Source organism: Ochotona princeps, chromosome 8, assembly GCF_030435755.1.
Source record: "Ochotona princeps isolate mOchPri1 chromosome 8, mOchPri1.hap1, whole genome shotgun sequence".
Lineage (NCBI taxonomy): Eukaryota > Metazoa > Chordata > Mammalia > Lagomorpha > Ochotonidae > Ochotona > Ochotona princeps.
Genome location: NC_080839.1, coordinates 65,095,375 through 65,116,627, shown reverse-complemented (window position 1 = coordinate 65,116,627; position 21,253 = coordinate 65,095,375). Strand labels below are relative to the sequence as shown.

Below are 21,253 nucleotides of genomic sequence, written 5' to 3'. Positions count from 1 at the left end.
CTAAGATCTAGGATGAGAGGTAATCTTACTAAAAAGTCAAGAACAGGGCAGTGTTGAAGTGCAGCACGTTAAACTACTTCCTGTAATGCCAGCACTTCAACAGGGTTGCTGGTTCGACTCCCAGACACTCATTTTTCTGATCCAGCTTTCTGATAGTATTCCTGGGAAAAAGGCAGTGGAGGGTCACCCAAGTACTTGGGCCTCTGTGACACAGTGCAAGACCTAGATGAAACTCCTGTCTGGCCTGGCCTGACCCAAGCCCAGCCATTGTGGCCTTTGGCAAGTGAATTAGGAGATGAAAGATCTCTGTCTCTCCATGACTCTGGCTTTTTTTTTTTTTTAAGATTTATTTATTCTTATTGGAAAGGCAAATTTATAGAGAGAAGGCAAGAAAGGGAAAGATCTTCCATCCAGCTCATTCACTCCCCAGGGGCTCCAGCAGCTGGTGCTGAGCTAAGCCAATCCGAAGCCAGGAGCTGGGTCTCCCACATGGGTGAGGGTCCCAAGGCTTTGGGTCATTCTCCACTGTTTTCCCAAGCTGTAAGCACAGAGTTGGATTGAAGTAGAGCTGCCAAGGACATAAATGGGATGTCAGTATCTGCAGGCAGAGGATTAGCATGTTGTGCCACAGCCAGCCCAATTCTGCCTTTTAAACAAAATAAATATTAGAAACAGGGCAGCCTTCAAGGATCCTAGGGCCACATGCCCTTGACCTTACAAAGTAGCCCTCACTGACTGGTTGTCGGTCTAAGTCTTTGATTGACAAAGTCAACTTAAAATAGCAGTGTTTCATGTAAAAAAAAAAAAAAAGCCCCGTTCCTGAGACTTGTTTTAAAAGTCTGTTGAAAGGAAGAACTCTTGGACCCTGTGCGATGGCCTAGCGGCTAAGGGCCTCGCCTTAAATGTGCCGGGATCCCATATGGGCGCCGGTTCTAATCCCGGCACCTCCACTTCCCATCCAGCTTCCTGCTTGTGGCCTGGGAAAGCAGTCAAGGATGGCCCAAAGCCTTGGGTTCCTGCACCTGTGTAGGAGACCTGGAAGAAGTTCCTGGTTCCTGGCTTTGGATCGGTGCAGCACCGGCCGTTGCGGTCACTTGGGGAGTGAACCATCGGATGGAAGATCTTCCTCTGTTTCTCTTCCTCTCTGTGTATCTGACTTTGCAATAAAAATAAATAAATCTTAAAAAAAAAAAAAAAAAAAAGGAAGACCTCTTGGATGAAAACAAGGTCTGGTGGCTGTGAGAGCCTGAAGGAGGTGTTAGGAAGGAAGTAGCTAGCTTGGTCCAATGGTGAGGGAGACCCCAAGGAGACGGCGTGCTTCCTGCTTGGCAGGTGGACAGCCACGACTCAAGGCCACCAGAGGCTGGTGCAAATATCTCTACTGGACACCTGACTCTCAGCCCTGATCCTGTGGTTACCAAGCAAACTGTTAATTTCAATTACATTTTCCAATGACTGTGATACCTGCAAGTTGCCAGCAGGCAGGGGGACGACTATTATGGTCTGGGAGGCAAGGACACATCCTGCCACAAGCAGGTGAACGCAACGTGGCATTTGTCGCTTTCCTGCCCCTCTGAAGAGAGCCGTCCCAAATATGCTCTTTGGATTTCCAGCCCCACAAAACCAGGCTGAGACCCTTGGCCATGACATTGCACCTTGCAGCGGCAACACTGGAGGTTCAAGGTGGCAATGGCCACTCTTGCCTGACTAGTGTTCTCTCAGAGGTCAGTGTCCATGGTGGCTTTTATCAGAAAATCCAGCACTGGAAGGGAGAGGGCACACAGGTTGCTGCCACCACACACAGATGGCTGCCCCGGGTCTCTTCACTCAGAGAAGCCATGGCTGCACACCACCTGCAAAGTGACCCACAGGAAGTCACTGCAGGGGCCTTTATCCAGACACCTCCTACCTCTAGCTCAGCTCCACCTCTAGCTCTGTGTGACACTCCAGGGCCCCATGGGTGGAGGTCCCCGTGTGACATCATCACTTTTCACCCAATTGGCATTCCTCACACTGTCCCCCCTTCCTGAGTGCCTTCCACTGCAGCTTCCGCCAGCAAAAGGCCTCTTCAGCCTTCTGTGGCATCTCACCAGCAACCTCCGCAGTCCTGCACTGCCCACTGAGATGGCAAAGATGAAACAAAAACTAAGGTGCAGTTTCTCCATGCTCTAGCTACCCTGAGTGCCCAAGAATCACCTGTGGCTAGGGGCTGCTGTGCTGGACGGGACAGCACAGATGGCAGAACACTGCGGCTTGGGTCCTCACCCGTACACTCCCTGCCTTTCCTCCTTTCTCCATTGTGCACCATCTTCCACTCTGACCCTCCTCCTCCTAGCCAAAGCAATCCTTTTAGAACTGTGTACACATCCTTCTCCTCCCACAATAACAATTCCTGGAGGGCAGGACTGGCTCTGACACAGCTTCACATGGAAACCCTCTGGGACCAGGGCACCTCCCATTTCACAGAAGATTCAACCTGTGTTTGCCAAACAGAATGTAATGGAGCCTCACCCCCGTCAGTGTCCACATTCCAGGCTGGGGAATGGACGCTTTGGCTGAGTACAAACTCTGAATGGTTGCTAAGAGTCGGGTCTGGGGCTCCCCAAAGAGTCTGAGAATCACTGTTTTCCTGTTCTCCTGCAATCCATATGGAGGTTGCAAGCAATGACCAGGACGGGGCTTCTGGCAGTGAAGCTAAAAATAGCCAAGGAGCCCATAGCATGGAGTTAGCAGGACTTGTTGCTAAGGAGACCAGTGGCAGAGACAGCAACCAAGCCAAGGAGGTGTCAGACAGGCAGCACACATGCCGTGGTTGGGGAACTCACAGGTGAGGCCCCAGCTGTAACCGCTGAGGTGCCATGCCTCTGGTAGCTCTTCAGGCTCTAGGTGTGGCAGATGTCCCTGACTCTCAGTAACTCATTCCCATGGAAGCCACCAGGACCAGGGGAAGTACCAGCCCCTGGAAAGGAGGCCTCTGCCTGGTTGCTGGTTGTTATGGCAACACCCTCTTCCTGTCATTCTCTCTCCTGAGGGGAAGAGGTGGGGCCTGGTCATGGCCAAGCCAGCATGACCAGGAAACACCCGCTTCCTGACAGCACTGACGTGCCACGGGTTCTCCAGACAAGCGTGGGAGCCCAGCAGGGCATCTGCCCCCAGCATGGGACAGGGCTGCCTCTTCTTCCCATGAGGACCTTACAGACCACCTTGCCAAAAGAGCCCCTGACCCACTTTGGTCAGGCCATCCAAAGCAGACTGTTTAAAATGCAGATTCTGGGCCTGCATGTGGCACAGCAACTTAACCTGCCCCTTGAATGCCAGCATTCCCTATCACAGTGCTGGGTTGAATACCGGCTCCCCTACTTCAATCCAGCTGGCGGCCAATGTGCCTGGAAGGCAGTGGATGACAGCACAAGTCCTTGAGTTCCTGTCACCTGCATGGGAGCCCAGGAAAAGAGTTCTAGTTTGCTGCCTGGCTTCGAACTGGCTTGTAGTGGACATTTGGGGAGTGAACCAGTGAATGGGATAACTCTACCTTTCAGATAAATATGAATTAAATAGGGCCCGGCGGCGTGGCCTAGTGGCTAAAGTCCTCGCCTTGAAAGCCCCGGGATCCCATATGGGCGCCGGTTCTAGTCCCGGCAGCTCCACTTCCCATCCAGCTCCCTGCTTGTGGCCTGGGAAGGCAGTTGGGGACGGCCCAATGCATTGGGACACTGCACCCACGTGCGAGACCCGGAAGAGGTTCCTGGTTCCCGGCTTCAGATCGGCGTGCACCGGCCCGTTGCAGCTCACTTAGGGAGTGAATCATCGGACGGAGGATCTTCCTCTCTGTCTCTCCTCCTCTCTGTATATCTGACTTTGTAATAAAAATAAAAAAATCTAAAAAAAAAAAAAAAATGAATTAAATAGATCATTTAAAATGCAGATTCCTTGGGCCCGGCACGGTAGCCTAGTGGCTAAAGTCCTCCCTTGCGATCGCCAGGATCTATCCCAGCGGCCCCACTTCCCATCCAGCTCCCTGCTTGTGGCCTGGAAGAGCAGTCAAGGACGGCCCAAAACCTTGGTACCCTGCACATGCATGAGAGACCCAGAAAAGGCTCTGGGCCCCTGGCATTGGACTGGCACAGTTGCAGCTAGCTGCATGTGGAGTGAGTCAACGGACAGAAGATCTTCCTCTCTGTTTCTTCCTCCTCTCTATATATCTGTCTTTCCAATAAAAATAAAATCTTTTGGGCCAGGTGCAATGGCCTAGCAGCTAAAGTCCTCGCCTTGAATGCACCAGGATCCTATATGGGTGCCGGTTCTAATCCCGGCAGTTCTACTTCCCATCCAGCTCCCTGCTTGTGGCCTGGGAAAGTAGTCGAGGACGGCCCCAACCCTTGGGACCCTGCACCCGCGTGGGAGACCTGGAGGAAGTTTCTGGCTCCTGGCTTTGGATAAGCACAGCATCGGTCGTTGCGCTCACTTGGGGAGTGAATCATCAGACAGAAGATCTTCCTCTTTATCTCTCCTCCTCTCTGTATAACTGACTTTTCAAAAAAATAAATAAAATCTTTTTAAAAATAAAAAATAAAATGCAGGGTCCGGCGGCGTGTGACCTAGCGGCTAAAGTCCTCGCCTTGAAAGCCCCGGGATCCCATATGGGCGCTGGTTCTAATCCCGGCAGCTCCACTTCCCATCCAGCACCCTGCTTGTGGCCTGGGAAAGCAGTCGAGGACGGCCCAATGCATTGGGACACTGCACCCGCGTGGGAGACCTGGAAGAGGTTCTAGGTTCCTAGCTTCGGATCGGCGCGCATCGGCCCATTGTGGCTCACTTGGGGAGTGAATCATCGGACGGAAGATCTTCAGATCTTCCTCTCTGTCTCTCCTCCTCTCTGTATATCTGACTTTGTAATAATATAAATAAATCTTTAAAAAAAAAAAAAAAGAAGAGGGAGGCGGGCAGACAGGAGCTGTAACCTATTCCCCTTTCTGGTTGCTGCACTAGGAGCTCACACTCAAGCCTCCCCTGGCTGTCCCCTATGGCAGAGAAGGGAAGGCAAAGGGCTAGAGACGCCGCTCTGGCGCAGCACCCGCAGTGGTGCCAGCCCAGGCAGATGATTTGGGCTGAAAGAGAAAGCCATCCTTCTCCTTCTGAAGCAAAGCAAGGGGTCGCCATGGCAACTGCAGAGCGCTGGCCTGGCTGGGCTCCAGGCCACCAGCCCAAACCTGGGCCCTGCTACAAAACCTCCTACCATCCATGCCACCCTGCCCGGGGGGGCTCGGATAGGGCACAGCACGGGGCACTTGCCATGAGGCAGGGCACCCGGCCTTCCTCCCCAGCCCAGTCTTGGTCCTGAGACCAGAAATGAGGCTGTGAATCAACCTCTGCACCAGTACTAAGCACCTCGGTGGCAACACAGGGTGGGGGATGGTGTTAGATGACAGGGGCCTCCCCACTTGTGTTACAGCCTAATTGTGTACCCAAGATCCACCGCACATTAGCCACAGCCCTTGCTCAGGACAGCATACAATTAGATGGTAAATGATGTGGTAGGAACATTGCTCCATGGACAGAATGAACTTGGAGGTGGCTGGGAGCAGTGGTAGCAAGAAGCCGAGCAAGAAGAGAATGTACACTAGTAATGGGCTTCCCACCAGAAGGGCCAGTCTTGGGGCAGCATCGGCAGTGCGATGCATGTCCTGGCAGACAGGGATGTACACACACACACACACACACACACACACACACACACACACACAGGTCTGCTGTCACTGGGGAGGGAATTGGAGCCTGCTGAACCCCTCACTGCAATCAACCTGCAGAATACCCTCCACGGTAGCCTTCTCTTCCCACCTCTTTCCTGAGGCAGTCCTTGGTCCACTTGGCTCCTTCACTCCTCCCAGCCAACCCTATGCTTCCGGAATGGGACAGGCTAGAGTGACCCCTCCCCGAGACCTGCCCTTGGACTTCTGTGGCCTCACTGTGGCCAGCTGGTGGCTGCCTTGCAGCTCAAATCTGCTCCCTGGGGGGTGGGCTTCTCCACACACCCAGCTCTCTCTTTTTTTAAAGATTTATTTATTTTTATTGCAAAGTCAGATGTACAGAGAGGAGGAGAGATAAAGAGGAAGATCTTCCATCTGATGGTTCACTCCCTAAGTGACCGCCAACAGCCGGTGCTGTGTCGATCCAAAGCCAGGAGCCAGAAACTTCCTCCAGGTCTCCCATGCGGGTGCAGGGTCCCAAAGCATTGGGCCGTCCTTGACTGCCTTCCCAAGCCACAAGCAGGGAGCTGGATGGGAAGTGGAGCTGCCGGGATTAGAACCAGCACCCATATGGGATCCTGGCGCGCCCAAGGCAAGGACCATCCAGCTCTCTTTCTTGATTAGGTTTGTCCCCCAGCCTGAACTGACACAAAGTTGGGGACAGGAGTGCCACTACAGAGAAGCCTCAGGACACCAGGGCTGCCGGGCCCTCAAAAGGAAAGAGTGAAGTGGGTTGTGGGGGTCGGGGCAGGCAGGCTAGTGTTGGGCTGCACAGGCCTCTTCAACCCCTTGGGGTCCGTGGATCCTGAAGATTTCCTAACTGGCTTAGGGAATCCCAGATATACCTGCTAAGCATCACAGATAGTCACTGGAAGAGAGACACACTTGGGCGGCAGAAAGGAGCTCCAGCAAGCTTGCTCTAAGAAACAAGAGTTTGCTTAGGCAACCTGACCCTAGAGTTAATTCCATCCTTCTGGGTGGCATTGGAGGAGCTGACAGGGCTTCTCCACCCCTCCCCCATCTCTTCAGGCCACAGGGGTCCAAGGGATGTGCTCAGGGGCCCACCATTCAGATTCAGGCATGCAGACCCTCTCAGGAGGAGTCCCAGGACAAGCAAGGCTAAAGCTGAAAACAGAAGGAGTGCCTGCCATCTCCATCCCAAAGGGACAATTTAAATTCCTTTCCGGTCCTCTCTTCCCCCATCCAGGGTTGGAAACTAACCTGGGTGGGGCTGCTGGAGATCCCTTCTTCCTCCGCTGCTCCCTGGGAGTTCAGGCAGCAGGAGGTGCTGAGAGTCATAATCACCCCGGAAGTTGAGAGGCCACCAGGGCTGGGCCTGATATGACCGCTCAGGCCCTGGCAGCAGTCTTCCAGGGCAATACGAGGAAGCCCGGACACAGGGGAGGCAGAACATGCTCCAACCGAGAGTGTGCTTGGGCGAGTGCCTTCTGTGCCAGACTTGGTTTCCTCCTAACTTGAGAGTTTGGTTCTCAAACTTCAGTGAGTCCCAGATCTGCCTGGAGCTGCCGGCAGGAGCCACAGATGCCACAGGCACTGCCCCAGACAGTCCACTTCAGCAGGTCCGAGTGGGTCAGTAATGTACCTGCCCAGGTCCTACCCTGCTGGGCTCATCACACATCCCCTGTAAGCAGTGCCGAGTTCTAAGGGAACTGTCACTGGGGGCAAACACGTTCACATCAATTTCCCTTTTTTGATTTCGCATCATCTTCCACAAAGCATCTAGAGTTGGGTTGCAGGAGCCAGCATCTGACTGAGTCAAGATGTGGAAATAGCAATTCTCACACCTCCTGCCTTTCACTGCCTAAAGTGCAGGAGTCCTGGGGCACCCGTAAAGTGCGCCCTGGGTCTGAGGGATGGTAAGTCAGGAAAAGGGGGACATTTACCCTCATGCCCCAAGTGGATGGAGAGCAGGAGGGTGCAAATTTAGAAGCAGTGGGTGAGGGTGCCCCATAGGGACCCAGTGGAGGGCAGTGAGCCAGGGGCTTTACCTGGAAATTCTTCCAGATGTTGAACCCATGGCATGATGCCCTCACTGTTGTCCCTCACTATCCCGGTCATGCAGGGAGTACTGCTCTCTGAGCCCTGCACTCTGTCGCTGTCCCTTGCCTGCAAACTCCTCCTTGGGAATTCCAATCTGAGTGCAGACCCAGAATCTGAGCTGCCTACTAACCCTCTCCCCAGGAAGACCTAGTCTCTGGCTTCTCAAAGTCAGCTTGTTTGGATCCAGAACGGTAGCCTAGTGGCAGACAGTTCTTATATATACATACAGTGACAAAAAAAAAGCGGGCTTAGCGCGATAGTGTAGTGGTTAAAGTTCTCGTCTTGAACGCGCCAGGATCACATATGGGCGCCGGTTCTAATCCCAGCGGCCCTGCTTCCTATCCAGCTCCCTGCCTGTGGCCTGGGAAAGCAGTCGAGGATGGCCCAAAGCTTTGGGACCCTGCACCTGCATGGGAGATCTGGAAGAAGCTCCTGGTTCCCGGCTTTGGACTGGCTCAGCTCCAGCCATTGTGGCCACTTGGGGCGTGAACCAGTGAACAGAAGATCTTCCTCTCTGTCTCTCCTCCTCTCCGTATCTGCTTTTCCAATAAAAATTAAAAAATAAATAAATCTTTTTTTTAAAGGTAATTTTGGGTTACATTAAAACTAAAAGCTTCCGCCTATCAAAATTTATCCTGCAGGAATAGCATGAAGGCCCTAGCAACCCTGAACACTTCCCTCTTAGGCATCCTCCCCATGCCCCACGCATGCCCCAAGCCTGCCCCACGCCTGCCCACAGCTATTCCTGCTGCCCCTTCAACAACCCAGCTCTCTCCTTGCCCTGAACTGTCTTCTTCACTTACAATGACTGAAACCTCAAAGGTTGCCTCCTCCAGGCAGCTTTCCTGAACTGCCCCCAACACCTAGCTGCCCTATCCCCTTTCCCTGCTCTATGTGCTGCTCTGGTGGATGCTCTACCTGGGTGCTCAGCCCTGCCTCGCCCAACTAATGTGGCTCCCGGTGATGTGACAGTGCTGCCAGCACAGCACTGAGTGCTGGGCACATGCTGGTTTGTCACGCAGTCCAGAAACCCAGGCCTGGCTGGCATCCCTGGGGCCTTCTCACCAGTGGGGGTTTCCAGAGGCATAAGGAGTCATGATGTCTTCTTTACTGCAGTAAGCCCCTCAGAAAGGACCATGAGGACACTTCTCAAAATGCACCCTGATCCTGGGGCCCTCTCCTCTCCAAAATCCTCAAGTACTGCCTGGCCACGCATCTTAGGATGCATCCACACCCCATCCCCTCCACCCTGGCCTGCCAGCAAACTTTACCTCCCTACTTGTCACAGGTGAGACAGCATCTGGGATAACAATCTCACTTGCCTTTCAGTTCACTTTTTTTTTTTTTCCTTAATTCACTTCTTTAAGGCCCAACTTGATAGCGTAGTGACTAAATCCTTGCCTTGCATGCATCACGATTCCATACGGGAACCTGTTCTACTCCAGGACACTCCACTTCCCATCCAGCTCCCTGCTTGTGATCTGGAAAGGCAGTAGGGATGGCCCAAAGCTTTGGAACCCTGCACTTGCGCGGGAAACTTGGAAGAAGCTCCTGGCTCCTGGCTTTGAATCAGCTCAGCTTCGGCCATTGCAGCTACCTGGAGAGTGAACCATTGGACAGATCTTTTTCTTTTTATCGCCTTTTTATATAGGTCTGCCTTTCCTGTAAAAAATAAATGAATGAAATCACTCCTGTAGGGGCCAGCGACAGAATGTCAACATTACAAGACGGAGGATTGGCCTATTGAGCTACTGCACAGGTCCCTCTGCCTGCAAGCACCAAAGTTCTATCTGGGTTCCAGTTTGTGTCTTGGCTGACCAATTTCTGATTTAGCTCCCTGCTTGTGGCTTGGAAAGGCAGTGGAGGATGGCCCAAAGCCTTGGGACCCCGCACCTACATGGCAGACCTGGAATTAGCTCCTGGCTCCGGATTGGCACCCAGTGTCTACTTTGAGTGATGAAAGGATATGATCAATGAAACCTACCAATAAGGGGCGGAGGAAGTGTTTGATGGTCCAAGCCAGAATCACAGATAGTTCACCTTTCTAATGATTAACCCACGCCTTCCCCACATCTAGACCTAGGTGTAAATATGACAGAAGGGGACTCCAAGGGAGGAAAAACCCTAGACTTTCTGCCATAGTGGCTGAAGGAAAACCCAAAGTTAATGGTGGAGATGGGGTCTTTTATGCACCATCTCACGGAAGTTACTACAAAAGACCAAATGGTTCTCAACAGCATCAGATGTGGAATCTAACTTAGAAGGTGGGACTGGTTAACTTCCTCCTCCCATTCTAATGATAAGCTAATCATCTCTTTGTGACCCAGGGATAAGATTAGTCTGGACAATGTCTCCTAGCTTTTGTTACGATTGAGACGTGAATTCCTATGTTAATTCTACCTCTTCTGTCCTTCCTCAAGGAGAGAGGCTGTCCTTGCTCTGGGAAGTTAAGGCATGGGAGAGAAATACAGTTTTATATATGTTTTTTGAAAGATTTATTTATTGTTATTACAAAGTCAGATATACAGAGAGGAGGAGAGATAAAGAGGAAGATCTTCCATCCACTGGTTCACTCCGCAAGTGATTGCAACAACCAGTGCTGCGCCAATCTGAAGCTAGGAACCAGGAACCTCCTCCAGGTCACCCACATGGGTGCAGAGTCCCAAAGCCTTCGGCCATCTTTGACTGCTTTCCCAGGCCACAGGCAGGGAGCTAGATGGGAAGTGGAGCTGCTGGGATTAGAACCAGCATCCATATGGGATCCTGGCACATTCAAGGCGAGGACCTTAGCTGCTAGGCCACGCTGCCGGGCCCAAGTTTTATATTTTGTTATGAAATAACTTCACCAGGGACTAGAAAAACCCTAACTGCCTGCTATCCCGTCTGACTCCTCACACACCTCACCCACGTGAGAGACCAAGAAGTTTCTGGATTCATACTGGCCCAGCTCCAGTAACTAAAGCCATTTGAAAAGCGAACCAGAGGATGAACGACCTTTCTCTCCCTCCCACTCTATAACTCTGCCTTTCAAATAAATGAATGAGTCCTAAACAAAACAATAAATAAATCTTAAGAAAGAAAAAGTGCCCTGTGCACCTGTCTAAACAACAGAGGAGGAAGTGGAAACAGTAGCTAGGAAGCAGAGGAAAGCTAGAATCTATCACTGAACAAGCCAGTTTCTTCAAAGTCTGCTTTTGTTTCATATTTTAAAGATTTATTTATTTTTATTGGAAGGCAGATTTACAGAGAGGAGAGATAGAAAGATCTTCCATCTGCTGGTTTACTCCCTAAGCAGTCACAATGGCCAAAACTGAGCTGATCCCAAGCAAAAAGCCAGAAGCTTCTTCCAATTCTCCCACATGGATGCAGGGTCCCAAAGTTAGGGGCCATCCTCTCCTGCTTTCCCAGGCTACAAAGAGGAAGTTGGATGGGAAGTGGAGCATCCTGGACTAGCACTGGTGTCCACATGGGATCCCAGGTGTGCAAGACAAGGATTTAGCCACTAGGCTATTAAGCTGGGCCCTGCATGAACTCCCACCTGCTGGAGAACTTCTCAAATTCTCAGAATAGGGGGTGGTTATCACTGTGGCTCAGCAAGTTAAGCTAAAGCCTGTGTTGCTGGCATCCCAGGTACACCTGGGAAGCAGGAGGTGACTAGGTAATTACTTGGGTCCCTTCATCCACGTGGGAGACCTAAATGAAGTTCCAAGTTCCTGGGTTCTGCCTGGCCATCCTAGGATGTTGCAGCCATGTGGAGAGTGAAGAGTGATCCAGTGGATCAAAGAAGAATCTCTGTGCCCGGTAGGGTAGCCTAGAGGCAAGAATCCTTGCCTTACATGTGCCAGGATCCCATATGGGCACTAGTTCTAATCCCAGCAGGTCCCACTTTCCACTCAGCTCCTTGCTTGTGGTCTGGGAAAGCAGTTGAGGACAGCCCAAAGCTTTGGGACCCTGCACCCGTGTGGGTGACCTGGAGGAGGCTCCAGGCTCCTGGCTTCAGATCGGCACAGCTCCGGCCATTGCAGCCACTTGGGGAATAAATCAACAGACAGAAGATCTTCCTCTCTGTCTCTCCTTCTCTATGTATATCTGACTTTGCAATAAAAATAAACAAATCTTTAAAAACAAAAGCTGGATCTCCGTTCTGCCTTTCAAATAGATTTTTTTTTTAATCCTACAATGGGCAGGGTTGGGCCAGGTGGAAGGTTGGAGTTGGGAACTCAATCCAGGTGCCCCACAGGGGTGGCAGGAGCTCAGTTACCTGAGCCATCACTGTGGCTTCTCAAGGTCTGCTGAGCAGGAAGCAGGAAGCTGGAGACAGAGATTAACTGCAGGTTCTCCAGTATAGGATATTAAACTCCTCACAGGCATCTCAACAACCAGGCCACACGCCTCCCCTGACATTTTAGAAAGCCAGTTCTAATGAGGATGTTTTATGTATGTAGCATGTGAGTTGTGAGAATTCACTTAGCCCTGTGACTTTACAATGTGCCTGTAGGTAGTATAGGTGGCAAAGGGGACTCCCCTCCCCAGTCCCCCACTGTGCAGTTTTAGCATCTGTAGGGCTATCCAGTCTGTGCCTGCCACATTACAAACCAGGACACCGCAGGGCAGAGAAAGAGTACCTCAGATTGATCGGCTCATTAGGAGCAGAAGCTAAGCCCAGACACCAGGCCTCCCAAATCTCATTCCAATGTTCTCTTAACCCAATTTCACGGCGACATACATTTGGCCGTAAGAACACAACAAAACAACGACAAGGGTGAGGCTTAGGTCCAAGGGGTGGCACAGGAAATGGCCGGCCAGAGTACCTGCAATCAGGAGCGGGAGAGGGCGGCTGGCCAGATGGCCTCTTTTCTAAACCTAGGCTCCAATTCTAAGTAGACTGCAAGTCGGGAGATTGGGTTCTAGGTTGTGTCATTGGGTCTAGAAGCAAGCAGCCAAGACCAAAGGGCAGCTGTGTCTGTTAGATGATCTGTGTGCCCGTTAGCTTCCGGATTGAGGAAGAGGGCTTGGACTAAACTACTTCTTATAGGGCCAGTGCAGAGGGCAGCTGAGCAGTCAGGCCTGCAGGGCGGCAGGTGTCCGGACAGTCTGACCCTGGCTTTATTACCCCAGTACACGCACACCTACCTCCTCACCACAAAGAAGTGCAGCTGTTCTAAGGGCTCTTCTCTCTGTGCTCCCAGAATACTGCAGTGTGCAAACTGCCCACCCACTTGAGGGTGCCTGGGGAGTTCCTCTGTGACAGTTTTCACAATACTTACACAAAGACAGCTCTGCAAGTGTATCTGCCTGCTGGGCCTACTCCTGACATCACTGTCTCCTTCTCCAGGAGTTTGAGGTGGCCCTGCTTGAGTCCAGACATTGCCAGCAGCTGAGGGACACTGCTATTGCATGCCTGGCTCAGGATGTGGCTGTCACCCCTTCTGGATGGGTTTTGCAACAGTCCAGGGGACACGGAATAGTCTCCTCCCCAAAGCCCCGCTCCACAGCAGGAAGTGGCCCTACTGACACTTCCAGGTGCTTTTCCCATGGTGGGCAGACAGGAGGTGTGCTCTGTGGAGACTAAGCCAGAGAACCAGCCCAGCAGCGTGGCCTAGCGGCTAAAGTCCTCGCCTTGAACGCACCAGGATCCCATATGGGTGCCAGTTCTAATCCCAACTGCTCCACTTCCCATCCAGCTCCCTGCCTGTGGCCTGGGAAAGCAGTGAAGGTCAGCCCAATGCATTGGGACCCTGCACCCGCGTGGGAGACCTGGAAGAAGTTCCTGGCTCCTGGCTTTGGATCGGCACAGCACCGGCAGTTGCGGTCACTTGGGGAGTGAATCATTGGATGGAAGATCTCCCTCTCTGTCTCTCCTCCTCTCTGTATATCTGACTTAGCAATAAAAATAAATCTTTCAAAAAAAAAAAAGAAAGAAAAGCCAGAGAACCAACATTTGCTTCCAGAAGCAGCTACACAAATGACCACAAAAGCATATGGCAAGATGTAAAACATGAATGACAATCCTAAAGGGATGTCACCTTCCTGCCTGTTCCATCAGCCAACTCCTCATCTTGGCCAAGATGGTAGTCATTACAGATACTGCCCAAGGGCAGCCAAGGCTGGGGGTGGCCTTTGCAGAGGGCAGACTGTGTAAATGCAGCATGCAGGGGCCCTTTTCCACAGGCTCTTCTCTCTCAGCTTCTACCTCAGCGAAGATCGCCATGACCAAGGGCATGCCTGTGGCAGTGTGGGCATTGTGCACATGGCCAGTTGCTGTCACCGGCAGCATGGCCCACCAATAGAGAGAACGGCGACATAGGAAAGTGATAATCCATATGGGGGAACAGAATAGTAATTACGTGGCGAGAGTGCCCAGACTTTTTGTAAGTGAAAAACCAAGCTGTAAAACGAAACTACAGTGTGGTTCCATTTGTGTAATGGGAAAAGAAACCATGAAGCACAATCATACTCAGAGAAGGATAGAAAGTGGTGATGTATACATCACAATGCAGCACCAAGTACCTTCAGCGTTTTTTCAGTTGTAAGATTTATTTGTAAAGCACAGGGACCGGCAGACAGGGAGAGACAGAATCTGCTGGTTCTTTGCTCAAATGGCTGCATGAGCAAGGGCTGGACCAGGCCGAAGGCAGGAAGCAAGAACTCCAGCCTGGCTCACGCATGGGTGGCTGCTGTCAGAAACAGAGCTGGGACTCAAACCCATACACTCAGGGACGGGCTGCAGGCATAGCCCAACAAGCTGGGCAACTCCTACACTGAGACCAGCTGTGTGAACCTCATTAATCCACATGGCTCTGAGTTTAGGACAGGTCAGCCATTCAGCATGGTGTCGCCTGCATCTCCTGGACACCAGCTCTGGAGGTAGAAGCTCCTAGAAACCCTGAACAAGCTCAGGCTGGGCAAACGCAGAGAACAAACTGATTTTGTTCCGGAGATGAGGATGGCCAAGTCTGTGTACACAGGAAGCCCTCAGTGAGGCAACCTGGCCAAACAGTGCTGGATCCTGGCTCCCACAGTAAGGATGTCTGCTCACCCCTGCTTTCCACTCTTCTGCAGGCATGCCCATCAGTCCTCCTGAAGAAGGACAGCTCAGAAGTCAGGCCAGGGTCCTTGTCATGGTGGAAACCCAGGACCAAGCTCCTGGAGACCACAAGACCAACCTCCCGACTGTTCAGCCAACCAAGAGCCATCCGACCCATCCCACCGCCCAACACTGGATCATCCATGGCAGGGAAAACATAATTTGCACGTAGGACATTCTTAGTGGAAAATACCCCCCAAACATTTATGGGGTACTACATCCCACAACATTGACAGTAAAAATTAAAGGGGCTCAGAGAAGGGCACAAATCAGAGTGGGCTGCAGAAATCCCACAGGGCTTCCTGGAGGAGGCAGCAGCTCTTGGGCTCAGGCCTGATGAATGGCTGAAGGAGAGCAGAGCAGGAAGGAAAGCAGGGAGCACAGTAAGGGCACAGTGAGATGCAGCCATCACAGGGGACCTTCCTCTGGGAGGCCTGCAGTGAGGTGGGTGGATGAACTGTGGGGGCCATAGGGCCGACAGCCAGAGGACACCTGACAGGGTGGGGAGCCAGCACAGGCTCCATGGCCAGGCCGGCTCCCCCTGACTAGTGCAAAGCATAATCCATAAGAGGATTAATCAACAGGTGCAGGGAACCGGAGACAGGGCAGACAGGAGACAGCAGCTCTCGGCCTGAGCAGGAAAGCGTCACTTTCCTCAGGGACCTGCTTCCAGTTTCATTCTTTGGGGGGTATTCGAAGTCTCACTAAACGTGGAGTGCAGGGCCTGGCACAATAGCCTAGCAGCTAAAGTCCTCACCTAGCACGCACTGGGATCCCATTTGGGTGCCAGTTCTAATCCCAGCAGCCTCGCTTCTCATCCAGTTCCCTGCTTGTAGCCTGGGAAAGCAGTCAAGGATGGTCCAGGGCCTTCGGATCCTGCACCCGAGTGGGAGACCTGGAGGAGGCTCCTGGCTCCTGGCTTCGGATTGGCATAGCTTCAGCCATTGCAGTCACTTGGGGATTGAACCAGTGGATAGAAGATCTTCCTCTCTGTCTCTCCTCCTCTCTGTATATCTGACTTTGCAATAAAAATAAATAAATCTTAAAAAAAATAAATCTTAAACAAAAAACTTAGGGTGCAGTGGAAAATCCAGAAAGGAAGGCAGGAAAGTAAAGGGTGCTCTTACTCAATAACTAAGTCTGGCTGACAAGTCAGGGAGAAGGCAGGAAAGCTAGGGGGAGAGGCAGAGCAGGTGCAGCCTGGGTTAGGAAAGCTCCTCAGCAGGATGCCTGCCCCCTTCTCAGCTATACCACTTGCCTATCCCGGCTGGCATCTACATCAGGACCTTTGTACAGGCTGGCTCCTTCCGAACTACCCTCCCCTTACCCTTCCCTGGGTTTCAGTTTTTCCTCCAAGAGCCGAAAGCTGTATCTCACAGCTGCTGCACGGATGACTATCCCCAGAATCATCCAAACCCTGTGCAAGGCCACAGTTCCTTTGGCGGGGGCCACGCTCACCAGAATATCATGGCAAGATGGAACCCTCTTGGGTTGTGGTGGCTGGCCCAGTCAAGACGTCCTGCCAGACAGCTATGGAGGGCAGGCACTGCACCCTGCAGTCAGCACTGCTGGCTGTACCTGCAGGTGACACTGCCTGAGCGATGAAGCCTGGCTGCCTGGCTGGGGAGGTGAACAGGACAGTGGGGTGCAGGGGGAGATCTGAGACCCCACCTGGACAGACCAGGGCTGCTGCAGAGGGGCTGGCAGGGGCAGGGATGGGGTGCACAGAGACTAAGAATCAGGGTGGATGTTTGCACCCTTCCTTTCCCACTGAGGACAGCCTGTCTGTCACTACTCCTCAGCCCAGGGGCCCTGGAGGGCTCGCTGCCCTACTCTGTGGCACCCCCCAACCCCACCCCACCAAGCACAGCCCACAAAAGGAGAATGGCACATGGGGCGGGGCCTGCCCAGCGGCACAACACCTCCATTGCTGACATGCTGTGTCAGGACTCCTGAGACTGCCCCACCTCCCGCCCCGCTCTGAGTCTAGGGACCACCAGGCAGCTGCACCGCTAGTGTTGGGCGCTGTGGATTTGCTCACAGACATCTGCCACTGGGCACAGCAAACCCTGTTTTGCTCAGACGCCTCCACACTGCCAATCATGTGCACCTGCAACACTGTAGTTCAGGCTCCAGAAGGGCAGAAGCTGGGGTTGGGTATGTGCAGCTGCCAACAAGAAGACCATCCTTAGATTTCAGGAGAAAGTGTGATGCAGAGGACACAGATTTGGCATCTGCGCTGCTCCTGGGAATAGAGAATTTGAAAGGCGTCCTCCACATCACTGCTTGCCAAGAGTACAGTCTGAGCGACAAGGGATAGCCGCGCCAACCTTCCTGTCCAAAATCTGCCCACCCAGGCATCCCCCTGGCCCAGGAACAAGTGAGCGAGCCTGCACAGATGAGGACTTAAAAGGCAGAGCCCCAATCCCAGAGGGAAGAGCCCCCAGGTCCCAGAACTCCACCCCAAGGCCACACTCAAGCCCACAGCAGAGTGCCTCTCCTCCAGGACCTTGGACGGGCCACCCCTCCCCCAGCACCTCTTGGAAAGGCCCTCTGCCTTCTAGGACCCCCAGGGACTGGAGACCAGGACCCTGCCAGAGCTGCGTTCTGGAGCAGCTTGTTCACTTGCTTGCTCCCACACAGGGCAGCAGAGGCCTGGGGTCCAGTGAATGGGCCCTGCCTGCAGCATTTCCTCTCCCGTCAGGCTGCAGGTGAAGCTCCACCTGACTCTCCTCGAAGTTTCTCTACCAACCCTGCCCAGGCAAAAGCAGCTTATCAAATCGGGCTGGAGGGGCTGGTGCTGTGGGCTAAGCTAACACTTGCAAACAACACTCACTGGTGCAGCTCCACTTCCAGCCAGAGCCCTGCCCATCTCCAATCTACAAGGAGCCCTAATATTTCCACCTGCACCCTGCAACTGACTCCCCTGCTACTGCTACCTGAGTCCATGTGCAGTGTCCCCCACCCACAAACCTGCCATGGCTTCCTAGGACACTCAGAACTAAACCAGCCTCTGGCAGGCCCAGCCTGTTCCTCCACTCACCCTGGGCATGCATCTGTCAAAGGAGCCAGATCCTGCTTGCTGGGTTTCCTCTGCCTACAACATTCTCTCACTCATTTCCCCCCTCACACAGTCAGCTCTGCGGCCTCTAGACTTCAGATACCACCTCCTCCAAGAAGCCCCTCTTGACCACCCTGTGGAAAGCAGGTTTCCCCTGTTGGCATGTGACCCCCCAAAGTCAGGAGGCACACATGCAAATGCACTTGTACACTGCAGCAGACACTGAACAAACCCATCACTGCCTGGGGACCAGGCAGCTCCAAAGGGGGTACTGAGGCACAGCCAGGGCCTGACAGCACCGACAGAAGGTAGCTGAAGCCAGGGGTCTGGTTTCCTAGCCTGCAGGGCAGCAGAGGCCCAACATAGAGGGCGCCTCACCTCCCTTTTCCAGCGTGCCAGCCACTCGTCCCGCTTCCGCTTGCTGATGTAGTAGGGATCACCCGCCTGGAAGGTGAGCCGCGGCATGGGCCGCTGGCGTAGGCTGGACTCCCAGCCCAGGCCACCCCGCAGCCGGCCCCGGGAGCCCTAGGGCAGAGACAACACACAGACAGGCATTACAGTGGGCATTGCCAGGCCTGCACCAGGGTTTGCTCCTCTTGCAAGGACTCTCAGGGGGAAACCCATGTCATCACCCACAGTGTCTGCTCCTGGCCAGAGACAGAGGCCTGGGGTGTGGACAGCTGGGGGTACAGGACCCTGACCACAAGGGGAGGGGTTGGGGTGCAACAGGGGTGTGCCAGCTGCCTTCTTGTGGGGGTACATCCGGTCTCCAGCCCATCCCCCACCTGTCCCTCCCTGAGAGTTGCAGCCCAGTAGCAGCTTTGAGACTCTGTCCCCAGAGCTCCCGAGGGTGAAGAAAACACTTGCCTCCATTTTCATGGATTCCACATTGGTCTCCTTCTGTTCTTTGCCTGTGGGGAGGGAAGAACAAACAGGACGTCAGCAGAGTCACAGGAGCGGCTCGGAGCCTTCCACCCCCAACCCTGCATGTGGCTGGGGTCCCTGTCCCCACCATGACTTGTTCTGGGGTCCTGCATGATGGCCCCCAAGGACTCGGACCAGGCCTGGAGCAGATGGACCACACGGGTCTGAGCAGAAAGAATGTGGCAGTCAGGGCTGTGGCTCTCAGCCCCCGAGCACTCCAGGGACACAGAAGGAACTGAACTGTCCCCATCTGTGGCTCCAGGTCACTTGAGTGCCCTTCCAGAGCAAGCAGCAGGAGGGCACAGGGCCACTGGCAGGGCTGGGCTCAAGGCAGCCTGGCCTGTGCCATGATGTCCTCCCAGCCCTGAGGTGCCTGTCGGCGGACTAAGGGCCCACTGGTGCAGCAACCCCAGTTCTACAGGTCTCTTTTTCTTGGCCTCTCAAAGGTTCTAGATATTTCAGCTCTACTGTTTCTTTTCCTCCTTCCCACGGCAGCTCTCTGCATTCAGCCTTCCACCTGGAAGACGCAGGTTATGCCAGTGGCCTCCAGACCCCTGCCCCCACACCTGTTTCTCACTAACTGGATTAAGGTTCCACAACCAGTTAGGCAATCACACACACAGGAAGTGCCAGAACGGGGCTGTGTATACAGTAGGTGTTTAATATGTAATATATGGCAGGGGGAGGTGGGGCCCGTCTCCCTGGGCTTCCCTTCTCACAGTTCCTCACTTGGGGACACAAGCTTGAGGAAGAAAGTGCCCAGCTTCTCCACCACACTCAGCCCTGGCTGGCAGCCCTCAGACGCCCCCTGCAGGCCCTGGACCCCCAGTGCCCACAGCCGCCAGCCTCATGGCTGCCGGCCTGGCTGACTAGTCCTTTCCTGGCCCTAGGCTGCTTCTCTCTTGCCGAGACCCTGTGCAGCGCGGACGTGGAGCAGGAGCAGCGAGGACACTGTGGCGCCGGCTCTGGGTAGCCTGCGATGGGGGTGGTAAGCAGACAGCCCCCCAACTTTCACCTCCTGGCCTGGGAACGGAAACCAGCGGGGTGGGGGGATGCTCTCTCAAGCCCCTCCCCAAGATGAAGACGACAGACCAGGGCGCGCCGCGGTCTGAGGAAGGGAAGACAGGAAGGGCTGGGGCCTGGGGGTCCAGCCGTGGCGAGCGCGGAAGTACGTGTCTGTCACGGGCACGCGTGCGGGCGGCCGTGGCCGGCCCGTGAGGTCTTGTCTCGCTCCCTCAGCCCTCCGCCGCGTCTCCATCTCGTCTCCCCGCTTCCGGCTGCAGTGGGCTCCCCGAGGTTTCTGGGGGCTCAGCGCCTCCCCCCCCACGTGGCTCCCCTATGGCCGGCAAGGCGCTGGGCTGCCGGGAGGGGGCGCCGGCCCCGGGGCCGAGGCCACGGCGGAACCCGGAACCGCTGGGGCTGGGCGTGCGGCACCTGGGGGGGGGACCCGAGGCCCAGCCCCAGCCTCCTTTGGACCTCATTGGTTTCCCACCTGGACCCTGCCGGCTCTGGCACGGGACATTTAGGCGGAACCATTTATTCACAAGAAGGAAAGGAAGTCAGGGCTGCGAGCAACTGTGCGGATGACGGAATACTGACCCAGTTACCTCAGGATGTCAGATGTGGGACTTGAGGCCTGAGGAGGGGAGTGAGACCCACAGTTCAGGGCTCCGGACCAGTGTGCCAGGGCCCTCTCCACAGCCCCACCTCCTCTTTCCGGATTCCACAGCCCCATGTGCCCCCAAACAGAATGAATTTTCCTTAGGCACGTTCTGACTTCTTTCTGGAATTTTCTCCCCCCACCCACAGACTGCGCCTGCCCAGAGGGAGCACATTTGCGCAAGCGCACACTGTCCTGGCTGGCTCAGACAGTCCCCTGGCTGCCTCCGGCTGGCTTGAGCCTAGAAAGGCCAGCTGCGGTCGCAGCACCTCCTCGCTGCAGTCCATCTGCTGCTGGCCCAGCCCCAGGGGCCCTCCAGGATGGCCCTGACAGACCCGAATGTGACCCCAGGGGAGGCCAAGGGCCTCGCACCCAGTTGGCCAGGGGCCTCACTTCTTCCTAAATAACCCCTGGTCTGGGGACAGAGCACAGGCAGCTGCTAGTCCAGCTTTGTGCTGACCCTAACCTGGTCTTTCCTAGTGGAATAAGCTCCGAGTAAAGCATTTCACCTTTTTGACCCTCAGGGTCCCTGTCTGGGAAATGGGGCCCATAAGTCTTCGTAAGTCTTCCTCCCAGGATCAGAAGGGTTTTGCAGACTTGAATAGATACAGGTTCTTTTATTTGAGTGTGGTTCTGATTCAGCAGATCCTGGTAGGGCCTGAGACTCTGGATTCTAGTCCCCTGGCTCACAGACCACGTGAGTGGCAAGCACT

General features: G+C 54.1%; 1 protein-coding gene across 4 annotated transcripts in view; it reads right to left on the bottom strand.

The window, feature by feature from the left end:
• Nucleotides 1-21,253, bottom strand: part of DNMT3A (DNA methyltransferase 3 alpha) — a 69,576-nt gene that overhangs the window by 18,114 nt on the left and 30,209 nt on the right. Inside the window, exons 1-3 of one of the 4 annotated variants that reach the window (XM_058668187.1) lie at nt 20,480-20,643; nt 18,824-18,867; nt 18,335-18,481 (exon numbers count right to left, since the gene is read on the bottom strand). In XM_058668187.1, the coding sequence (XP_058524170.1) occupies nt 18,335-18,481; nt 18,824-18,835 (159 nt within the window). In that variant the 5' untranslated portion in view covers nt 18,836-18,867; nt 20,480-20,643. Of the gene's footprint in view, nt 1-18,334; nt 18,482-18,823; nt 18,868-19,808; nt 19,906-20,479; nt 20,644-21,253 lie in introns of those variants that run through there. The other 3 variants (XM_058668188.1, XM_058668189.1, XM_058668186.1) reach the window with 3 other exon arrangements.